This window comes from Sebastes fasciatus, chromosome 1, assembly GCF_043250625.1.
Source record: "Sebastes fasciatus isolate fSebFas1 chromosome 1, fSebFas1.pri, whole genome shotgun sequence".
In the NCBI taxonomy this organism is placed as follows: Eukaryota; Metazoa; Chordata; class Actinopteri; order Perciformes; family Sebastidae; genus Sebastes; species Sebastes fasciatus.
Genome location: NC_133795.1, coordinates 36,291,903 through 36,312,774, shown reverse-complemented (window position 1 = coordinate 36,312,774; position 20,872 = coordinate 36,291,903). Strand labels below are relative to the sequence as shown.

General features: G+C 43.2%; 3 protein-coding genes across 3 annotated transcripts; 1 reads left to right on the top strand and 2 right to left on the bottom strand.

Moving 5' to 3' along the window:
* The first annotated feature begins 938 nt into the window (after positions 1–938).
* LOC141774366 (tripartite motif-containing protein 16-like) lies at positions 939–2,637 on the top strand. The gene has a single exon (XM_074647000.1). The coding sequence runs from the start codon at positions 969–971 to the stop codon at positions 2,634–2,636; it is 1,668 nt and encodes a 555-aa protein (XP_074503101.1). The 5' UTR covers positions 939–968; the 3' UTR covers position 2,637.
* Positions 2,638–8,029: 5,392 nt separating this feature from the next.
* Positions 8,030–13,173, bottom strand: LOC141776546 (ral GTPase-activating protein subunit beta-like). The gene is made up of 11 exons (XM_074650204.1): positions 12,963–13,173; positions 12,529–12,641; positions 12,276–12,431; positions 11,948–12,133; positions 11,688–11,846; positions 9,748–9,877; positions 9,519–9,635; positions 8,784–8,887; positions 8,592–8,694; positions 8,318–8,372; positions 8,030–8,244 (listed from the first exon to the last, which is right to left on the bottom strand). The coding sequence occupies exons 1-11, from the start codon at positions 13,123–13,125 to the stop codon at positions 8,091–8,093; spliced, it is 1,440 nt and encodes a 479-aa protein (XP_074506305.1). The 5' UTR covers positions 13,126–13,173; the 3' UTR covers positions 8,030–8,090.
* A 523-nt stretch (positions 13,174–13,696) lies between these two features.
* On the bottom strand, positions 13,697–19,380 carry LOC141776538 (ral GTPase-activating protein subunit beta-like). Its single transcript, XM_074650193.1, has 8 exons — positions 19,358–19,380; positions 19,093–19,257; positions 17,800–17,914; positions 17,497–17,632; positions 16,040–16,101; positions 14,709–14,790; positions 14,407–14,540; positions 13,697–14,304 (listed from the first exon to the last, which is right to left on the bottom strand). The coding sequence occupies exons 1-8, from the start codon at positions 19,378–19,380 to the stop codon at positions 14,029–14,031; spliced, it is 993 nt and encodes a 330-aa protein (XP_074506294.1). The 3' UTR covers positions 13,697–14,028.
* Between the last annotated feature and the right edge of the window lie 1,492 nt (positions 19,381–20,872).

Below are 20,872 nucleotides of genomic sequence, written 5' to 3'. Positions count from 1 at the left end.
GTTATGAATATTTCAGCTTAGCTGCCCCGCTGTTACATGAGATTATGATTTATTTTTCATTTCTTTTCTGTAAATCTTTTAATCTGGAAAGAACTTTGTACTTAAGTTTGACAAGTGTTGTATAAATTATTATTATTATTATTACTACACTAGTTGCTTAGGTTACTTATCTCTACTTTCTTATTTAAAACGAAAAATGAAGCAGTAAAACAATGGCTTATGAGATTTCTTAAAAACAATCTCTGCAGCCTCAGGAGTGTGTGTGATGTGTCACTAGCCTGTCTGTAAACGGCTGCCCGTACAGCGGTCCGTTGCCCACACCGGGTTCCTGTCCCGGGTGAGGGAGAGTTTATGAGAAATGTGGAGCCATCACCAAAGCCTGAGGAGCCAAGAAATATTTTACAGCTGAAAACTGAAATGTTTTCAAACATGGAGCAGGTTTGAACCGAGGCTCTGTTTGTAAATGACGAAACATACTGTGCGTTCCAAAACCCATTCTACCATACTACTTAGTATGACAGAAAAAAAAGATTTCTTATGTCCCAATACATAGTATGTCAAATGCAGTGTGCCAAAAATACCAGGATGTCCCACTACATCTGGTCACATTTTACAGTATGAAAGCCAGCATGCTTTTCTGGCTGTTCTGACCCACAATCCTCTGCACAGCAGATATATTGTATTCATACTGCATGCAACAGTACGTACTTTGTAAGGGCAGCTGCAGTGTACTAGAAGTAAAAAGGAAAAGTATGTGATTTGGGACATAGTCAGTCGTGCTGCTCCTCGTCCTGGAATGATTCACAACTTGATAACCCGGTCCTCTTATTTCCTTGTTCCCTCCCCTTCAGATCGACAGTTTGAAGGTGGGTGTAACCAACATAACACATGATGATTACATCAGAGCTCAAACTAGTGTCGGTTCTCAGGAAGTGAAACTCAGACAGTCGTTGCTACTGAGAGGTGAAATGGCGCAGAAAGGAGTTCAGCTGGAGAGAGAGTCATTCTCTTGTTCGATCTGTCTGGATCTACTGAAGGATCCGGTGGCTATTCCCTGTGGACACAGCTACTGCATGAACTGTATTAAAAGCTTCTGGGATGGAGAGGATGAGAAGAAGATCTACAGCTGCCCTCAGTGTAGGCAGACCTTCACACCGAGGCCTGTCCTGCTGAAAAACACCATGTTAGCAGTTTTAGTGGAGGAACTGAAGAAGACTGGACTCCAAGCTGCTCCTGCTGATCACTGCTATGCTGGACCTGAAGATGTGGCCTGTGATGTCTGCACTGGGAGGAAACTGAAAGCCTTCAAGTCCTGTCTGGTGTGTCTGGCCTCTTACTGTGAGAAACACCTCCAGCCTCATTATGACTCAGCTCCGTTCAAGAAACACAAGCTGGTGGAGCCCTCCAAGAAGCTCCAGGAGAACATCTGCTCTCGTCACGACGAGGTGATGAAGATGTTCTGTCGTACTGATCAGCAGTGTATCTGTTATCTCTGCTCTGTGGATGAACATAAAGGCCACGACACCGTCTCAGCTGCAGCAGAAAGGACCGAGAGGCAGAGAGAGCTGGAGGTGAGTCGACTCAACATCCAGCAGAGGATCCAGGACAGAGAGAAAGATGTGAAGCTGCTCCAACAGGAGGTGGAGGCCGTCAATCGCTCCGCTGATAAAGCAGTGGAGGACAGTGAGAAGATCTTCACCGAGCTGATCCGTCTCATGGAGAAAAGAAGCTGTGATGTGAAGCAGCAGGTCAGATCCCAGCAGAAAAGTGAAGTGAGTCGAGTCAAAGAGCTTCAGGAGAAGCTGGAGCAGGAGATCACTGAGCTGAAGAGGAGAGACGCTGAGATGAAGCTGCTGTCACACACAGAGGATCACAACCAGTTTCTTCTTAACTACCCCTCACTGTCACCACTCACTGAATCTACATCCAGCATCAATATCCGTCCTCTGAGCTACTTTGAGGACGTGACGGCGGCTGTGTCAGAAGTCAGAGATAAACTACAGGACGTTCTGAGAGAGAAATGGACAAACGTCTCACAGACAGTGACTGAAGTGGATGTTTTACTGTCACAACCAGAGCCCAAGACCAGAGCTGGATTCTTACAATATTCACAAGAAATCACACTGGATCCAAACACAGCATACACACAGCTGTTATTATCTGAGGGGAACAGAAAAGCAACATATATGAGTCAACATCAGTCTTATTCTAGTCACCCAGACAGATTCACTGGATGTCAGCAGGTCCTGAGTAGAGAGAGTCTGACTGGACGTTGTTACTGGGAGGTGGAGAGGAGAGGGACAGGAGTTCATGTAGCAGTCGCATACAAGAGTATCAGGAGAGCAGGGGGGTCGAATGAACGTTTGTTTGGATACAATGATAAATCTTGGGCGTTAGATTGTAACCAAAACAGTTATAGCTTTTGGTACAACAATATCAAAACCCCCGTCTCAGGTCCTCCGTCCTCCAGAGTAGGAGTGTACCTGGATCACAGTGCAGGTATTCTGTCCTTCTACAGCGTCTCTGAAACCATGACTCTCCTCCACAGAGTCCAGACCACATTCACTGAGCCTCTCTATGCTGGACTTTGGCTTTATTATTCTGATGTCACTGCTGAGTTGTGTAAACTGAAATAGACAGAAGTCATTTAAGGGTTAAATTCAGTGTTTTAACTCTTAAACTTCTCTGGTGTCCATCATTGTTGCTGCAGAGCTGATTTGTGTCTGGACCGCAGAGGACCAGCCCTACAAACACTAAAGTGTGTCACTGACTGACTGACTGAGTGATGAAGTTACAGGATTCATCAGCGACTGTTGCAGGTTCCTCATTGGTTGTTGCTCTTTCTAAATGAAAAGCTGGAGAACAGTTCAGTGTTTATGTTTTCTGGGGATTGTGTCAGCGGTTCATTGAATCATTACATCGTGCTGTTGTTGTGCATGTGCTATTGTTTATAGTAGTTTAAGTTACGTTACGTTGTGCTTCGTATTGTGTTACCACCGTGCATTCACACCAAGCAGGAAGCACATTAGCAAGCCACACGTCGCTACTGCGGTATGAACCCAAAATAAACACACTGTGCTGTGATTTAATATCAATAAACGGATCAAAATGATGCCGAAATAACGACATTATGATGTTGATTTGTAAAAAGACTGAATTCATGCTTTGTCGGGTCTGTCCGCAACACAGCAAGCAAACAACTCTTAAAATGCTTGTTTTCTGAACGGAGTCCGGATCGATCAGTGCCAGGCTATGCTAACATTGTAGCTGCTCCATCAACACTTCATCTAGGAATAAACACGGCAGCAACAACATCAGTGATGACATCAACTTTGTAAGTATGTATATATTGTTACACACCACTTATATGATGAATGCTTTTGATACACATGCTTTAATAACAAGCTGAAATACTTGTAACCTGCAGACTGTATGTCATGATGATACATTTACACCTTGTATAAAATGTATAATATACTGACTAGTAAATGTCACCATTTACTATTACTGAATGCAATCTGATCATTATAAGTTGTCTTTCAATCAAACATTAAGATATAAGTGGAAAAAACTGTTCATAAAACATGATAGACATGACCACTGATTATTTGTGTAACAATTTAGCCACAAATTCACATCCTGACCAGATACGGTCCAGACAGATACTCGCTTTAGACTGAGTCTTGTTCTTTTCATGTCTTCACTGCACAGAGATCAGCTGTCAATCAAACATTATGGGCTCTACTTTGTAAACTTCTCTGTGCTCTAAATGTCTGATGAATATTTGTATATATATATGTGTGTGTGTGTGTGTGTGTGTGTGTGTGTGTGCGTGTGTGTGTGTGTGTGTGTGTGTGTTGTTGTTTCTCTTCCACTGCACGGGTCTTAAAGGAAGGTCTAGTGATTTATTTCTGATCATAGATATTCTGTTCTCACCACTTTTTGTAAAGATATCTAGAATCACATTTATTTGTTGGGCAGACTAAATGTTGTCGTCCAGATCGACGTACAAACGAGATCCTAAGATGTTTAATGAAACTGTAATTATCATGATCATAATCAATAAGGAAATCATTATTCTCTGTTACATCGCTGAGATTCTGCTCAAACAAACTGATTGTGTGGATGAAAATGAATCTGTACGTGAAATCATTGAACAAGAGTCATTTAGCAGACTTTACTGATGGGATGTGTGAACAAACTGAAGGTTTCTATAATCAATAAACAAGAATGAACTAAGTCTTTGCTTGTCTTTTTTCCAGGGTATCATACAAAGCTGATGGAGTAAATGTGACTAGGAGAGAATAACTGAGGCAGTTTTCCTCCTGAAACACCACAAAGTCCAGTGTTCATGTTTAGAGTCAGTCAGTCTCTGTTTAAAAACAATCTAAAAAAAGATTAAAACTAAAAGGTAACATAACTTATTAGTTGTGACATGAGGATTTTGTTATCATAGTTATTGAACACAATCACAAGTTCATATATTGAATACAAATTCCAACTTCTTTCCCCACATACTGATAGAAGAACGCTCTTTTTCTCCACTTCAGCTCGTATTATTCCTCTGACGATACGCTCAACACTTGTTTCTACACCGTGTTCAGAACGTTTTATTTCCACTGGGCTTGTTGTCTCCTCTGTATAACCACAGCTGTGGTGCTTTGGTGATTCTCTGAGCAACCTGGAGAGCACACAAACGGGACTATTGTTTGTTCTTCATTCAACCCGTATCATGCAGCTTTAAACACAACAACTGTTGTGGATTTATGGCTTTTTAAACTGTTTTGGATACATGAACGAAACCGTCTTGCCACATGGACTCTACATCTCTTTCTTTACATATTTACATCTCTTTCTTTATATGCATTTATTTTGTTTGTTGCAATACATGAGATTGATTTAAAGTGTGTATTGATCAAATCTCTTGGATTTTTGTGTAAGATGCATTACAAGAGCCACAATGAGGTGGATCACCAGACGCCACTGATTACTTCCAGAGTGAAGACAGGTGGAGCTACAGCTGACACAGATGACGGCCTGATTACTGAAGGATGCAATCGTCCAATAGGATGCTTCTCGTGTGTGTGTGTGTGTGTGTGTGTGTGTGTGTGTGTGTGTGTGTGTGTGTGTGTGTGTGTGTGTGTGTGTGTGTGTGTGTGTGTGTGTGTGTGTGTGTGTGTCTGGCAAAGCTGTATATAAAGTTGTTTCTGACACTCGCGTCTGTTTGACGTTGGTGTCGGCAGAGATGTTGGTTTTTGATTCAGTTTAACACTCTTTGACTAAAGACAACAACATAGAAAGAGTCAAGTCTATGTAGTGTTCTCCTTTTCCAGTTTGTTCAGAGCTCCAAAGCCTCAAACACATATCTGTTGGGGTGAAAGAGCTTCTTCGTTTCATTATCTGAGCAAAGAAAAAAGCCCATGCTTAAAATGCTGTTAGATAACTGGAAGTTTGGGGAATTTCTTCCTACTACTTTTTCTTTTTAACAAATCTACAATAATAGAGAGAATCCTGTAGTTCAGGCTTTTCTTCTCCATAAAACACCAGACTTTGAGGAAACTCAATAACACTTTTTTACCATGATGACTACTGTGGGTTGTCAGCCTGATGACGACTAAAACTGGTGGACACATTTGAGCTTCAGATGTCCTACAGAACCTCTGTCTTTCCTTGAATCTAAACTTGTTAATACAATATATTGTATTACCCCAAGTGATGCTGTCCAGGTCTTGACCAGGGAGGTTTTATAGAGGAAACTTGAGAACAAAAAAAAGAACTCACATCTGTGTCTTTAATTATTAGGGTGTCTTTAGGGTGTCTGGGTAGTGTGTAGGTCTGGGTAGTGTGTAGGTCTCGGTAGTGTGTAGGTCTCGGTAGTGTGTAGGTCTCGGTAGTGTGTAGGTCTCGGTAGTGTGTAGGTCTTGGTAGTGTGTAGGTCTTGGTAGTGTGTAGGTCTTGGTAGTGTGTAGGTCTTGGTTGACCCTCACCTTTTACCATCTTAGGTTTATGGCATTTCACATTCTTCCTGTTTTTGATCCTGGAATGAATGAAAGGTCTCTATCCATCCATCCATCCATCCATCTATCCATCTTCTCTCTCTCTCTCTCTAGCAGCGACTTCAACTATTCTGTTTGTCTGAGCTGTTGATATGAAAAGGTAAGCTGTTCCAGAGGTTAGCGGCGGAGGACTAAATTTAGGTTTTACTTGCATCTTGCACATCAGAATCTGATTATATCTTAATATTAAGTTAACAGAAACACAACACAGGAGGGCTGTGACATCACAAGGAGGAGCAGCTGTGATTGGCTCATTCATATTTATGAAAGATAAATGTTCAACATTGTTAACATGTGATTTGGACAGATTGTTGTTTTGATGCTTTGGCAACGTTGTTCTTGAAGCTTTCATGCCAATAAAGCCCCATTGAAATGAATTGATGACATCACACTAAAGGACCAATCAGAATGTGAGGTTTTTACACACACTGTTTATTAAACCTGCAGGTGACATCATGACTCAAGTGACATCATCACTCAGTAACACCTGTCTTCACTCAAAACCTGTGAGAGCAGTAACTGTTGATTCTGATTGGCTGGTTTACAACTACACAAACACACAAGCACATTTTTAAATCTGTGATTGGTAAATAAAACATCAGGTTGCCATGGTAACAGTGGAGCTGGTTGTTGGTGTACAGCATAGACTGTATAGATAGATGGACGACGAGTCTCCACTTCCTTGCATTGTAAAATGAAGCCCAAATATCTCGGATATGGGAGCAGCCATCTCACGCTTTTGACATCATTTGGAGCCAGAGTCTGTACAGTTGTGATCGGGGAGCTGGAGCCGCTATATCCTGGTCGCGCCATCACAACCGACCGACCCAATCACAAGCCGAGCACGGCCGCAGCTTATGATTGGCAATCAAGATGTTTTGGCTTCAATTTTGGGGAGCTGTCATGTCGTCCATCTTTATATACAGTCTATGGTGTACAGTAGGTAGAGGTTATGGGGGGTTGGTCAGAAAAGGTCAAAGGTCGGGGGTCAGTCAGAGAGGTTAAAGGTCAGGAGTCAGTGAGAGAGGTTAAAGGTCAGGGGTTCAGGGGTCCTGGAACAGGGCGGAGTAAAAGGCGGGTTCAGAACGGCGGCTGCGGTAGCGAAGGATGATGTCATTGATCATGTGCTTCCTTCTGACATGGGATGGAAGGGCAGAGTCACTCTCTAACTGTCGCCGATGGCAACAGTTGATCACCGTCTCTCTAACCAGGAAACCTGAAGACAGAGAAAGAAACAAGGTCTGTTTCAATAGTGTTTCATTCATGAAAATACATTCGTTCAAGGTTTTTGTCCCACGATGAAGACGAGACTAAACTGACTACTTTAAACAATAACCAACTAAACCTCCAGACTATCGAGGAGATAAAAGAAAGGACGGTTATTATTTTCATTTATATGTATCATTTAATAATCCAGATTATCTTCATCTGTAGGAGGATAAGTACAGCTGACCTTCACAAGATAGCATTATGGTGCAGTGAAAAGCAGGATAGTTGGTGCCATCGTCATCCCTCCGAGATTTAGTATGTAGATCGACTTCATGTCATCCAAATATTCAATGACTTTAGATGTCGTTCACACAGTTAAAGAGAACCTCACCCCCAAAATGTTCATTTGCCCATTTACTTCAATTCAACAGAAATTTTCTCCGTTTTTGGATTCTTTGTTCGCCATGGAAACATGTGAGAAAAACTATGTTTTCTTCACGAATTCAATGTAACGGGGTAGGTATTTGATATACTAATAATCATTTTGGGGTTGAAGTATTCCTTTAAAGGTCTGGGCCCAAATGAAGCAATGAAGGTTTTACTTCCATTCTGGTCTTCCATACATCTAGTGACCATACCTTTTTGCTCCCTCCAAATTTGGGGGGTCTATTTGCCACCTCTTACAACTTGTCACAATCCAATATCTATTTAGTTATTTTCAAGTCAGGATTTTGGTTAAAGCACACCACTAATATTCCACCTAGTCTACTTCCTTCTGGTATTGATCTCCTCTATGTGGGGACCGACAGACAGACAGACAGACAGTCAGTCAGACATACCCAAAGACCTCTTGCTGACCACACTCCCGCTGACCAATGGGACAACCAAACTGAACTTGCTGGTGGTGTTTCCATTGAAATGGATCCGGTAGAGTCCAGTTTTCAGAGGATGGACAAAGATCAGCTGGACATTTGACGCACTGACAGACAGAGAGACAGTTTTGTCATTAATAAGACTGAAGCAGTTTGTTACAGTGTATTTGGATGTTTCACCTGGTCGGTGTTTCTGCCTTCATCTCTGACAGCAGGTCGGACAGAGGGAAACTCTCTGAAACACAAAGTCACAAATCTGTTCTCACTTCATCACTCCAGAAAACTATGGATTATTGTCACTCCCCAATCTATTTTGGACTGGTTTATTCTGACCAAACAACTGATCTCATCTGGCTGGGTGCACTCAGTTATACTGGTACTAGTTAGAACACTACAAAATAATTATAATTACTAATAAAACTACTTATTATAATGTTGATATAAAGTTAGTTACCGATATCCTCGAAGCGTTCGACCCAGACTATCAGGAGTTTGGATTCAGAGCCGACGGACGACAACACAAAACGAAAAGACTTCATGTCTTCAACTGGAGAACTCTGGACAAACAGAAAGGTCAGAGACTGACAGAAATAAGTTAAGATAAGTCATAACGACATGAAAAAGCTTTTATTTTGAAGGTCCATACTGTGGGTTGAGGGGCGGAGTCTTGGCTTGGCTCAGAAAGACTCAAGTTGGATGGCAGCTCAGTCGGAGGCTGCGCCTTGTCTGGACTCTTCGACAAATCAGCCGCTTTACACCAAACAAAAAGAAGAATTTAATAAAGTAAAAGGAAATAACTTAGATTTTCTCCATATATGGTCTCACCTCTCCTCATGCGGTACCACCTTTCCTAAATGGTATCACCTCTCCTTATGATACCACTTTTCCGTATATGGTCACAACTCTCCTTACATGGTCACATGTTTCCTTATATGCTCACACCTCTCATTCTATGTATAAACTGGTAACAGAAAATGAGGCGAACAAAGTTGTCACTCACATGGCGATAGAAATGTGCTTTCCTCCACTGAGACAACAGTTTGTGGCTGAAGCATTAAGTTGTTAAATTGTACTCATTTACTCTGGCTCTCTATGCTTTGTAACATGACTTACTACTCCACTGCTCGTTTGAATCGTTATTGCAAAACCACACCTCAGTGAGTCCACAACTGGCCATTAGACAGTTTGGTCTATACGGAAATGAGCCCGCTACAACGTCGCAATGGCAACGTTACACATAAAAATGGCAGCCGTTCCAACCACCCTACTACATTGGGAATGTCCGTCCTACTCCTATTCTATTTCTATGGCAACACCTCTCCTCATATGGTCAATACAGAAGAGTTTAGTGACCTCAGTATTTAGATCATCAGACACTCACTGTATGATGATGAGGGGACAATGAAGGTGATCTCTGTCAGAGCATTGGCGTACATCAGGACAAACCTCTCTCCATTAAACACGCCCCCTCCACTGTCACCCAGCACAGCAGGGAATTCTGGAAGACAGAAAACAATCAATCAACGATCAAGGAGAACAGAGTGACCTCAGGTAACCTCTGACCTCTGACAGTGTCCTGTTGATGAGAAGTGACCAATCAGAGCACTGACCTGAACTGTTGATGTTGATGTTGACCCCGCCCCCCTGTCGTCGCCCCGCCTCCACCGGCTGACCAAGAGATGACAGGTAGTCGAGGAAGTGAGACGGGACACTGCAGCTGGACTCCACGTTCCTCAGGATCTACAAAGAGACGGACTGGTTAAGCCAAGTTCACAATACACAGCTTTCAAAGTGGTGAGATGGCTGTACTGTTCACACTACACAACTTCCTGTCTTGTAATCGGGAGACTTGAAGTCGTTGTGGTTTTCACACTACGTTTTGTCACGAAAAGAACATTCAGGAAGTGATGTTGTCATTGGCACGTGTTCACATAATAGCCTATTTCCACACGTCTTTACTATTTCCCCTATGAAGATCAGTCGCTATGTTTATTCATGCAAACATCCAACATCCTAGGTGCAACAATAACTCTGGTGCGTGTTGCAAATGCTACACATAGCACACACAGTTACAGGTGACCCATCCCACAGGTTTCCCCTCAACCTGTGTCTTGCGCTCTCATTGGTTGTAGCTCCCCGACAGACTCCCCAACATGTTCAGATATTTACCATGCTAGATATCTGGAAAGTGTCCCCGATGCAGCATCGAGCCTCTCAGCTTGCGTCCTTGAACAGTTCTCACACAGTGCTCGAGCACCAATTTGCGAGCACCAAGCCAATTATTTGCCTCCTATCTGGGGCTTTTTGTCGGGGAGCTCCAAAAACTGTTGGCGAGTGGAAAATCAGGGCTAAAGTCCTGTAGTGTGAACCAGGCATGATGGTGTCCACAGGATCCGTACTTCCCCGCTTCCCAGTCATTGTCTATGAAAGCAGCCGTGCAATGTATTCTGGTAGTGGGGTGGCTGCTCCTCATTTGCATAAAGTTGAGGTCTAGGCTATTTTATGTAAATCAGGGGCGTCCGTTGAGACTCGCCACTTTTGGAACTCCCGAGAAATGTTTAAACTAACTGTTGTCGATCTAAAATAAAGACAGATTCAGCAATTACAAGGCTTTAATCTTGCATACTGTACGTTTTCAGAAACACATTTCGTTAAACTATTTTCGTAACATAAGAGAAAAAAGTTTCTGAGCCACCATGTTGGTTCCGGTTTGAAAGCTGAGAGCAGCAGCCCACGAGGGAAAGCGTTCGTCCAATCAGGTGCCTAGTGGCAGCCGATCAAGCGTCCAATGCTTGGAAGCGAGGCGGTGCCTTATGTTTGAAAACGCCACTGTGGACACGTACCATAAGAGACAGAGACAGGCCAGAAGGACCACAATACCAACCCAATCAAACCAAACCAAATTATCAACCAACAAAAATAAAACTATGTTACGTATTGGAAGGAAACAACTAAAACACTATTAAAATGTGATCTAAAAAGAGACTTCACATTAGCAAATTATCTGACCAGAGTAAGAAAATCCTAAATTAAGAAAAGCTTTGACTATGTACAGACTCAGCGAGCACAGCCTAGCTACAGAGAAAGGTCGGCATAGACAGAGCTGGCTGCCAAACGAGAGGCTCTGCTCCCAGTGTAACAGACAAGACGTAGAGTCAGAACTTCATTTCCTCACCTCATGCCCCAAATACCAGGCTCTGAGAAATGAACATTTTCCCAATATCATAAAAATACACCCTGAATTTGAACACCTAACAGACGTAGAGAAACACCCATATTTACTTGGGGAAATACCCAAATGCGAGAGCAACAAAAACAACATCAACACACACACACTAACAACTTCCACAGTCTCTCTGAAACAAACAAGGGTTAATTGTTTCCTGCTATTTTCTTGATTTTATTAATTTGCACCTTTTTCTTTATAATCTCATTATTTCTTGACGCTTTGACGATATTGTCATTGTTACACTCAGGCCAATAAAGCATATTGAATGATCTCAGCAGCTAACAGACAGACAGACAGGTGAGACAGACAGGTGTATCTGACCTCAGCAGCTGTCCTCTGTCCTGCTCTCATGTAGAACACGAAAGCAGAGTCAAAGTTTCTTGACGGCAGCTGGTCCAGACGTCTCAGATCCTCAGAGAAACCTGGAAGGGACGAGTCCAGAGACACCAACTGAGCCGGGACACCGCTGGTACCTGGATTCTACAGAGGACAAGTGAGAGGGAGACAGGTGAGACAGACGGGCGAGGCAACACGCAGGTCTAAATGAATCAATGAATCAATCTCTGTCCAGTCCTCAGTACCTTCAGGGTCTCAGGTGTCAGCAGGCCCAGGTGGGACAGGAAGAATCTCGCCGTCTGGAAGTTGGTAATGGGAGGCGGCGGCCTGCAGGTCTTCATGACGACCGATCGCCCGCTCACCTGCGGCCGAGCCTCGACCCGTCGCTGTCTCTTCAACGCTGCTTGCAGACACTCCAGCTGCTGCTGCACCTGACGGAGGAGGAGCAGGAGTTTGCAGGTGCTAATTCTTTACAGACAGACAGGTAAAGAACACCTGTCTGACTTTAATGTAGCTTCAGAAAGTTCTGTGACATCCAGCAGGATCTGGATCTGGGTTGACCCAGGTTCATACCTCCTCAGTAACGGTCTCGTGCAGAGTTGGAATACTCAGATCTGCTTTAACTGAAGCAACTCTGTCCATGTTTTCAGGAAACAGCTGATGTTTGACACCACCTCGTATCCCAGCATCCTCCTGGGCTAAACCGCGCTGTTCTGGGATCAGAGTTTGCTAAAGTAGATCAACAGACAGGAGAGATAAAACACTGATCTCAAGCCTATTATTATGTATTTTATTGTAATTTTTTGTCATTGATGGGAGTGGTCACCTGTGTGTCGGTTCTTCCCTCTCTGGGCTGCAGGTGGAGCTGTAGAGTCCATGTGTGACCTCCTGACGGTCCTCTGATCAGCACTGTGATCGACGGACATGGCGCTGCACACACTTAGACACATTAGGATTTTTTGAACATTAGGATTAGTTGATTGATCGATTAGTCGATCAACAGAAAGTGAATCAAAAGCAACATCAAGAAACAAAAGAGCAGCAAGAGGAAGTTACATCAGCCTCTCAGTTTGTGTCGTCAAATGCTGTTAAACACTTTTGAGTTAATTTAGAGATTATTTTGATTTTGTCATGTGGAAATGTTGGACTGATGATGACAGGGGAAAGGTCAGGGAGCTTTTTGGTTTCATTGTGTTCCTGCTGTATGAGCATATGTGTTTCCGTCTATATGTGGTTCAGGATCAGTGAGTCAGGACTGACCCTGTTCAGGTCCCTGTGGTTGTTCCAGCATGGCCAGGATCACTGAGCTGTCCACCACAAAATATCTGAACTTCTTCACACTGCTATCACTCATGGTGGAGCCAATCAGAGCGTCCTCATCCAGCAGGCCTCCAAGGAATGGGAAGGCCCCCGAAACCTGCATAACACTGAGATATGAATAAAGATCAGACTGGTGCAGATACTGTTCGGGGTTGGCCCGACTTTAGTCCTGAATCGGTCCCCCCTGACTAGTTTTAGAGTCAGGCCGTATCTGGTCTGAATCTAATCTGAATTATGTCTGAATCTGATCTGATCTGATCTGCGCATGGCAACTACAGGTTAAGACAAGGCAACTCAAACCTGCTTCACGTCAGGGAAAGATCATGGTCTCGGTTCAGAAAGAGCCTGTAGTGGCCTGTTCTTTTCCAATCCATGTCCAAATTGCAACAGTCACAGTCACAGATATCGCTGCCTTCATTTCAGCTCATTTATTTTCACATTTTAACATACAAAAAATATCAACGACGTGAGATCAAAGACTGTACCGATGTCCCACTCTACACAAGTAGACACTTAGTCTCACCACCTCCTTCTACCACAGCTGATCATCATTATCATATTAACCAGATATATACACAACTAATTGCACAAACATTATTTCAATAATTCAGCAAACTGTGAAAATATCCTTTGTAACCACATTTAATACACGCAAACCACAGTCCTGTCCCCATTTCTGTTCACCCTCTACACCTCGGACTTCAGCTACAACTCCAAGTCCTGCCACCTGCAGAAGTTCTCCAACAACTCCGCAATGTTGGCTGAAGGACGCTGAGAAAAGGAGCGTTGTGGACTCATGGACTTCATTGAGTGGTGTGAGCAGAAGCACCTGCAGCCTAACACTGGCAAGACGGAGGCGTTGGTGGTGGACTTCAGCAGGTGGAAAAGATCGATGATCGTCTTTGTGGTTGTATCATCAGATCTGCGGCCGCATGTCTTGAACACTCGGGTGAAGAGAGGAGCAGAGCTGTCAACTGATCACCACCTACAGTGCTGGTGAGTGGGATCAGATGGCGGGGGAGGCTGCCAGACAGATCTTGTTAACGCAAACGTATAGTGAGTTAGCCGCCTGGCAGTTTGTCACCTGTCGGTTAGTTACCTGGTGGTCGAGCATGGCGGGGTGTTCAATTAACCAGACGTTCAGACAGTAGAAAGCAGCAACGATGATGGAGTGCAGATCTCTGGAGTGAAGCGGAGGAGGACGACTGCACTGAAACACGATGTAACAACAAACTGAAGTGACCGCTCGCATCCTCTCACTTTCCTCCACACTAACCTTCACCTGCAGGCCAACAGGAGAGAGTAACGTCATAATAACGTTTACAGTTAATGGTGTGTGTGTGTGTGTGTGTGTGTGTGTGTGTGTGTGTGTGTGTGTGCCCACCTTAGCCAGTCCTCCCAGTACTTCCAGTGCAGACAGACAAACTGCTGAGTCATTCCTCCACTGAGCCGTCAGACGCTGAGTCAGCAGGCGCACAAATTGAACCCACAGGATCGATGCTGCGTCTGACTGAACGGCTGGTTACCATGGCAATGTAAGCACACACACGAACACACACACAGACAGACACACACACACACACACACACACACACACACACACACACGTAGATTTCCATGACAGGACGATCAATGTTATAAAAGTCAGTTAAACTTAACTAAAATCCAATCAGCATAGTTAACTACCGGTTCCTCTGGTCCATCTATTTGCACTGGTTCCCCCGGTCCATCTGGGTCTACTAGCTCCTCCTTGCTGAGACTCAGTTTCCTGAAAACAAAAGTAGATGAAGTGTTTTGGTTTTTCCTGATAGTAAAAGACAAGGGTAAAGTGAGCATGGCTCACATACCCCCACTCACTGCTTGATCCCTACTAAAGTAGAGCAAAAGGTTTTGCCCTTTTGGAAAAATTTTACAAATTTTGGGCACCCTGGACTTCTAACCCCCAAAAGGCACAACTAGACCACACTGTCAACCATCACACCAAATTTGAGGTTCCTAAGTGAAATAGTTTCCGAGTTCTGCTCCGGAAACGAAAGTGTGACACGCAAATGGAGGGAAGGACGGACAGACGGACAGAAGGACAAACACGCTGAGCGGTATATATTAAATTATATTATAATTTTATATTATATTATATATATTTTTACCCCCAACCACATTGTCGCAGGGGTATAGAAACCCAGAGTAACAGTGTAAAGTCCTGTTGGCGACACCTGCAGGCTGATTGTTGGATTTAAGTCAAATTTAGTAGTTTAAAGGTGCTATTGATAACATTCATAACATTCAGCCACTAGATGTCGTATTCTCCCTCTCCCGTTCCATTGCATTCACTTCAAAACAAGTCGTTGTCAGGCACTGACCCTCAATCTCAGTCATTTATCCGTTTTTTCCACACTAACTGATGACCCAGAGGTACCACGTGATACCAACGTTGTTATACTATCGGCTCACAAGCCTTGTTAGAAATGAGAACCGAACGTCAGATATCTTCCACGGAGATAAACAAAACATGAATTTTGGACCCACCAACATTTTTTAAGTGATTCATTCACAATCACAATATTTATTTTTTCATGAAAAGCCATACTTTTCTTCAGCACTTTTCTAAAAGCTCTGGGGATGTATTTTATTTTATTTATTTTTTAATATTCATCTACATAAATATGTTAATAATAAGACCTCATGAATATTATCTGAAGTCCAGGGATTCCATGAACACCACAAACATTACAAGACTGAGTGAAAGACAACAAGACACTGTGCAGTAAAGATCATTAAGAAAATGTGTAATATTAAAACAACAAATCAGAATTTACAATATGACATATAGACGGTTCTTTTTGTTTATGTTCCCTCAAAAGAGGCTGAATAAAACGGTTAACTGTCAACCTGAAAAGTGTTTCTATACACATTAACCTTCAAAATCTGATTTCTGTTATGTAATGATGTTCATCTGATCTGACATATTGTGTGTCAGTCGAGTTTCAGTAGATGTCAATAGATGTGAGTGGACTCACCTGCTGAGTTTGTCCTGCAGCCTCTAACAGAGCCGAGTCCTGAACCAGGTTCAACATGGCCGCTACACAGAACAGAATTCATTCAGGCTGTGTGAACGCGGAGAGTGTAACACAGTAGAGTCTGACAGAATGAAAACAGTAGAGTCTGACAGAATAACAAACCCACAATGCACTGCTACATGTTTCACAGATAGACACAGAGCACAATTGCTGAAGCCTAGTGGTGGCTGTAGCACTTGCATCTTTCACTCGCCAATAACCTTAAACTTTAAAAATGAAAAAGAAGAATTAAAAAACATAAAGGGTTTCTGAATTATGGGTAGAATGTGTTAAACATAGGAATATGGTCGCGCACCAACGACAGTGCCGACTGTATTTTTATTGTTACCGTGGTATGGTTTCAAATGTGCACCATTATCCTGCAATGAGTCTGTGTGTATAATACAGTTTGCATTCGTTCTAGGGCTATAGAACGAGTGTTGTAAAGTCAAAAAGTCAAACTTAATTGAAAAAAGATAAATGTAATCATTTCCAAAACTCACAACATGTTTTTATTAAACAAAATATTCTGCTTCAATTCTTATTTGTTGGCATTTAGCCTTTCAAAAACAACATTTCCACTGCAGTCAAAAAACTGTTCAGCTTGCCGGCGCACACGAAGGGAGGCACCACGGACGGAGGATTATCCTGCAGTGAGTTTGTGTATAAAACACGGTAATACAGTTTGCATCTGTTAGTACAGCTTCGAGCTTCCTTTGTGGCTTATAGCGGCCAGTCTAGTCAGTCTAGTGGTCAGTTGATGTGACCGACATTGCTTTCAACTCTAAAGCAAACGCAGGTTTCAGATTTCATTATATAAAATGTACTAGGCTATATAACATCGCTTGTGTTATAGTGGAATTTGGATAAATCAGAAATATGCAGTATATATTATATTTGCAAGGGCCTTAGCTAACTACAGTAGCTTAGCTAACATAGCTAACATTAGCTAACAGCTAACTTCATCATCATCCACCATCATTTTAGTCATCAACTGCACCCCTGCTAGACGTACGGTGCTAAAATAATTCTTTGACATGCTTAAATCTAATGTGTTTAGCTAGCTAAAGGCATTTATTATAGTGTTTCAGCCCTTGGTTGCATATTGTGGCACTGATTGTTTTTCCCCTCCGGTGGGAGTGGTTTTAAACTTTAAGCAGAAATCTATGACTGACCCAGTATTATCTGTGTGTTGGAGGTGAATGAGTGACTGAATGAATCAATGAGTGAATGAATGATCAGGATGTGAAACTGACCCCGTATTATCTGTGTGTTGGAGATGAATGAGTGACTGAATGAATCAGTGAGTGAATGAATGATCAGGATGTGAAACTGACCCAGTATTATCTGTGTGTTGGAGATGAATGAGTGACTGAATGAATCAATGAGTGAATGAATGATCAGGATGTGAAACTGACCGAGTATTAGCTGTGTGTTGGAGGTGTTGGTCTCCGTCTGCAGAGCTCCAATCAGAACACCGATGAGACGGGGCTTCAGAGACAGGAAGCTACCTGCTGTGACATCATCACCACTGAACCGCCCGTCCAATAACACCTGAACACACACACACACACACACACACACACACACACACACACACACACACAGCTGACTGTTACTGTATCTGTGGTTTTTAATGGGTGTTCTTACTTCACCTGTGAGGTCCAGGTCAGGTCTGCACAGGTGTGTGTAGGTGTTTAACAGGGTGGATAGAAGCTGACCTCTGATTGGGCAGATCCAAACTGCAGAGGGAGGGGCAGCAGGGACAGCAGGACCAGGATGGAGGCTCGCCTCAAATCCACCGGACTCACAAAACTCTTGAACCTCAACAGCTCTCTGGGCGAGAGACACACACAGACAGAGAGAGATTTACCTGCAGTCACACTTGTCTGTACCTGTAGGAGTAGAGTCAGTGATTGTATGACTACGTCAGGTGTTGGTTACAGCCTTCATGAAGACATTACTGCTGGATGATTCAAAATGTCGCCTCCTTTAGGTTTCAGATATGCAGTTTCAGAAGTAACTAAGTACTAAGTACTTTACTTAAGTACAATTTTAAGATACTAATACTTTACTTGACAATTTCCATTTTCTGCTACTTTATACTACTACACTTCATCTCAGAGGGAAATATTGTACTTTTGATGCAAATAATTTTGTATTTTTTGGTTGCTTTCACAAGCCAACATTTAGTCCGTTTAAACTGTAAACTCTGGCGCGGTTCAACCCCTGGTGCGGTTTGTTTTGGCAGTTGTGAACGCAGTAATCATGCTCTGGTGTGGACCAAAACAACCATGTTTCCAAGAAGACCCTAGTGCGGTTTGATGGCAGTGAGAACATACTTCGACCCAATTGCACGAATTGAACTAGGCCTGCACGGTTAGTTGTTGAGATGGACTCAGGTAAACAACATGTTAACATGAGTTGGAGAGGACTGACTTGGACTTCTGCAGAAGTCCGATGTTTGCTTATGATCTGGACCGAAGGGAACATACGCAATATGCTAAATAAAGTCCACAAAAAAAGTGACGCTTATAAAGTCATTCGAGATAAACTGGAGGAGAAGGGATTTGTGCGCTCAATAGATCAGTTCAAAGTAAAAGTGAAAAAACTGGTGAAATGAGCTGGTACCCACAGGGTTCTGGGTCCAGCTCAGCCTAAAGAAATAACATGGGACAACGTGAACCCACCATCCTTAGAGAGAGACATGGGGTCCTGTGTGATGTCAGAGGCGGGAGCCCGCTAACCCCTGACTGTAAAAAACTATAGCCTACTACAGTTTGTTTAAATTATGTTTTAGGAAAAACAAACAACAGAATCTGACATTGCTCCTCACAAGAACCTGGTCCAGGTGAGACTCACTGGGCCTCATCAGACCGGATCAGGCTGTGAGGTCAAGAGCAGCAGAACTGTCATTGGTAGTTAAGTATCTGCAGTATAAGTATTGAAAGTAGCAGTGTCTACGGTAGTGATTCTAGTATTCACAGTTACTGTAGTATTTGCAGTACTTGTACCTGTCGAGCAGCACGTTCTCCACAGCTGAGACGAAGGAGGGGAGCAGCAGGTTGACTCCTCTCAGGTCACAGCAGAACAGACATGTGGAGTTCAGCAGGATGGAGGCCAGAACACGGGGACACACCTCCTCCACCTGCAGACCCTGAAGGAGAACCAGGTAGAACCTGAAGGTTGGACAGAGGAGGGGAGAACGCACTTAAGTTTTAAATTGTGTGTGTGCGTGTGTGTGTGTGTGGGGAGGCAGGCAGTCAGACAGAAACAGACTGTGTGATGTTAAGGGAAATCATTCCATAAGAAGGTGGTATGATAGGAAAAGGCCCTTTGGTCTGCTGGCTTCTTGTAACTCTGGGGACAGAGTAAGTGAGTGTAGTGAGAGTAGTGAGAGTGCTGTCCTGTTGTTGCTGTATCTGTATAGGGGTGTGTGAATCTGCAGAAGTACCACGTGAACCTATCTGTGGGATTCACTCATCATTTAGCTTCTTCTCGCAGCCTCTGCCATCAGTGTGTGAATGTGTGTGTGAATGCTGACATGTAGTGTAAAGCGCTCTGAGGACTAGAAAAGTGCTATATAAATGCAAGTCTATTTACCATTAACCATTAACTCTATATAAAAAAGTGTATGACAGCGATCTCACAGTAATACACCCCATGCACGTGTCCGTGCGGTCCCCGACGTTTTCACTATGCATTCACACCAATCATCTGAAAGCGTGTAAAGAGGCTTTTGTACAGTCCTGTCTCTACTATTATTCATCATAATGTGGCTGATTTGCAGTCTAATAATACTAACTAGAAAATGCATTTCCTCCTGAAAATGCGTGGGAATGGTGACAGCTGAAAGGACCTGCAGGATCTCTGCTTCACACACCGCAGCTGAAGGAGTCTGTTACTGAAAGGGCTTTATAACACCTGACAACAAACAGACCTCAATCAACTTTCTTCATTTATTAGAAAGAATTTTCTTTTGATGATCTGGTATTTCCCCTCATTAACTTTTCAGAGGAAACACTGCTGCTCTACCACTGATAATAACTGTGTCTTTATTAGTATTAGATCAGTTCAGACATTAACAGCTGTTAAAGCCGACTGACAGCTGATCCAGCTGTGATCAGCTGCTGCTGTCATCAGAAACGGACGTCGCTTCACGTGACGCTTCAGAGGAAAGGACTTCTCACGTCTGTCAAAACATATTTCCTCTCTTCCTCTCTTCCTTTCTCCTCGTGTCTCTTCCTCGCCTCCTCCGCTCACATCTCCCGTGGGCGGGACTAAGAAGCGAGGAGAGGAGTCGAGGAGAGGAATCGAGCCTTATAAAATCGGAAATGGGAAAGGCCCATTATCTCTTTGTCAGAGGTAGTGAGAGTGCTGTCCTGTTGTTGCTGTATCTGTATAGGGGTGTGTGAATCTTGAAGGAACTGGCCTTCTACCTCCGAGAGGTCAAGGCCCAGTTACGTGCTGGTTAATCTTGTGTGACAAAGAGATTTTCCAAACAGACGGGTTAAAGCATAATAATACAATTTATTCCGAACAATCAATGTTGCACAAGTAAAAATAAAGAGTTTACAGATATCTGGATCCAACCTACGTGTCCCTGACAACATACAGTGCATGGGTCAGTTCGCGAAGTCTGAACCCCGAGCTATCCCTGATCCAGCGTTTTATGGTTTACACAATATTAATATTCATGAGTTATGGCACGTGATGTTTCTGCTGCATGTCTTCTTCTTCGTTATCTCCTTCTGGCTCCGTCCTCTCCTTGACCTTGCAAAAGAAAACAGCACC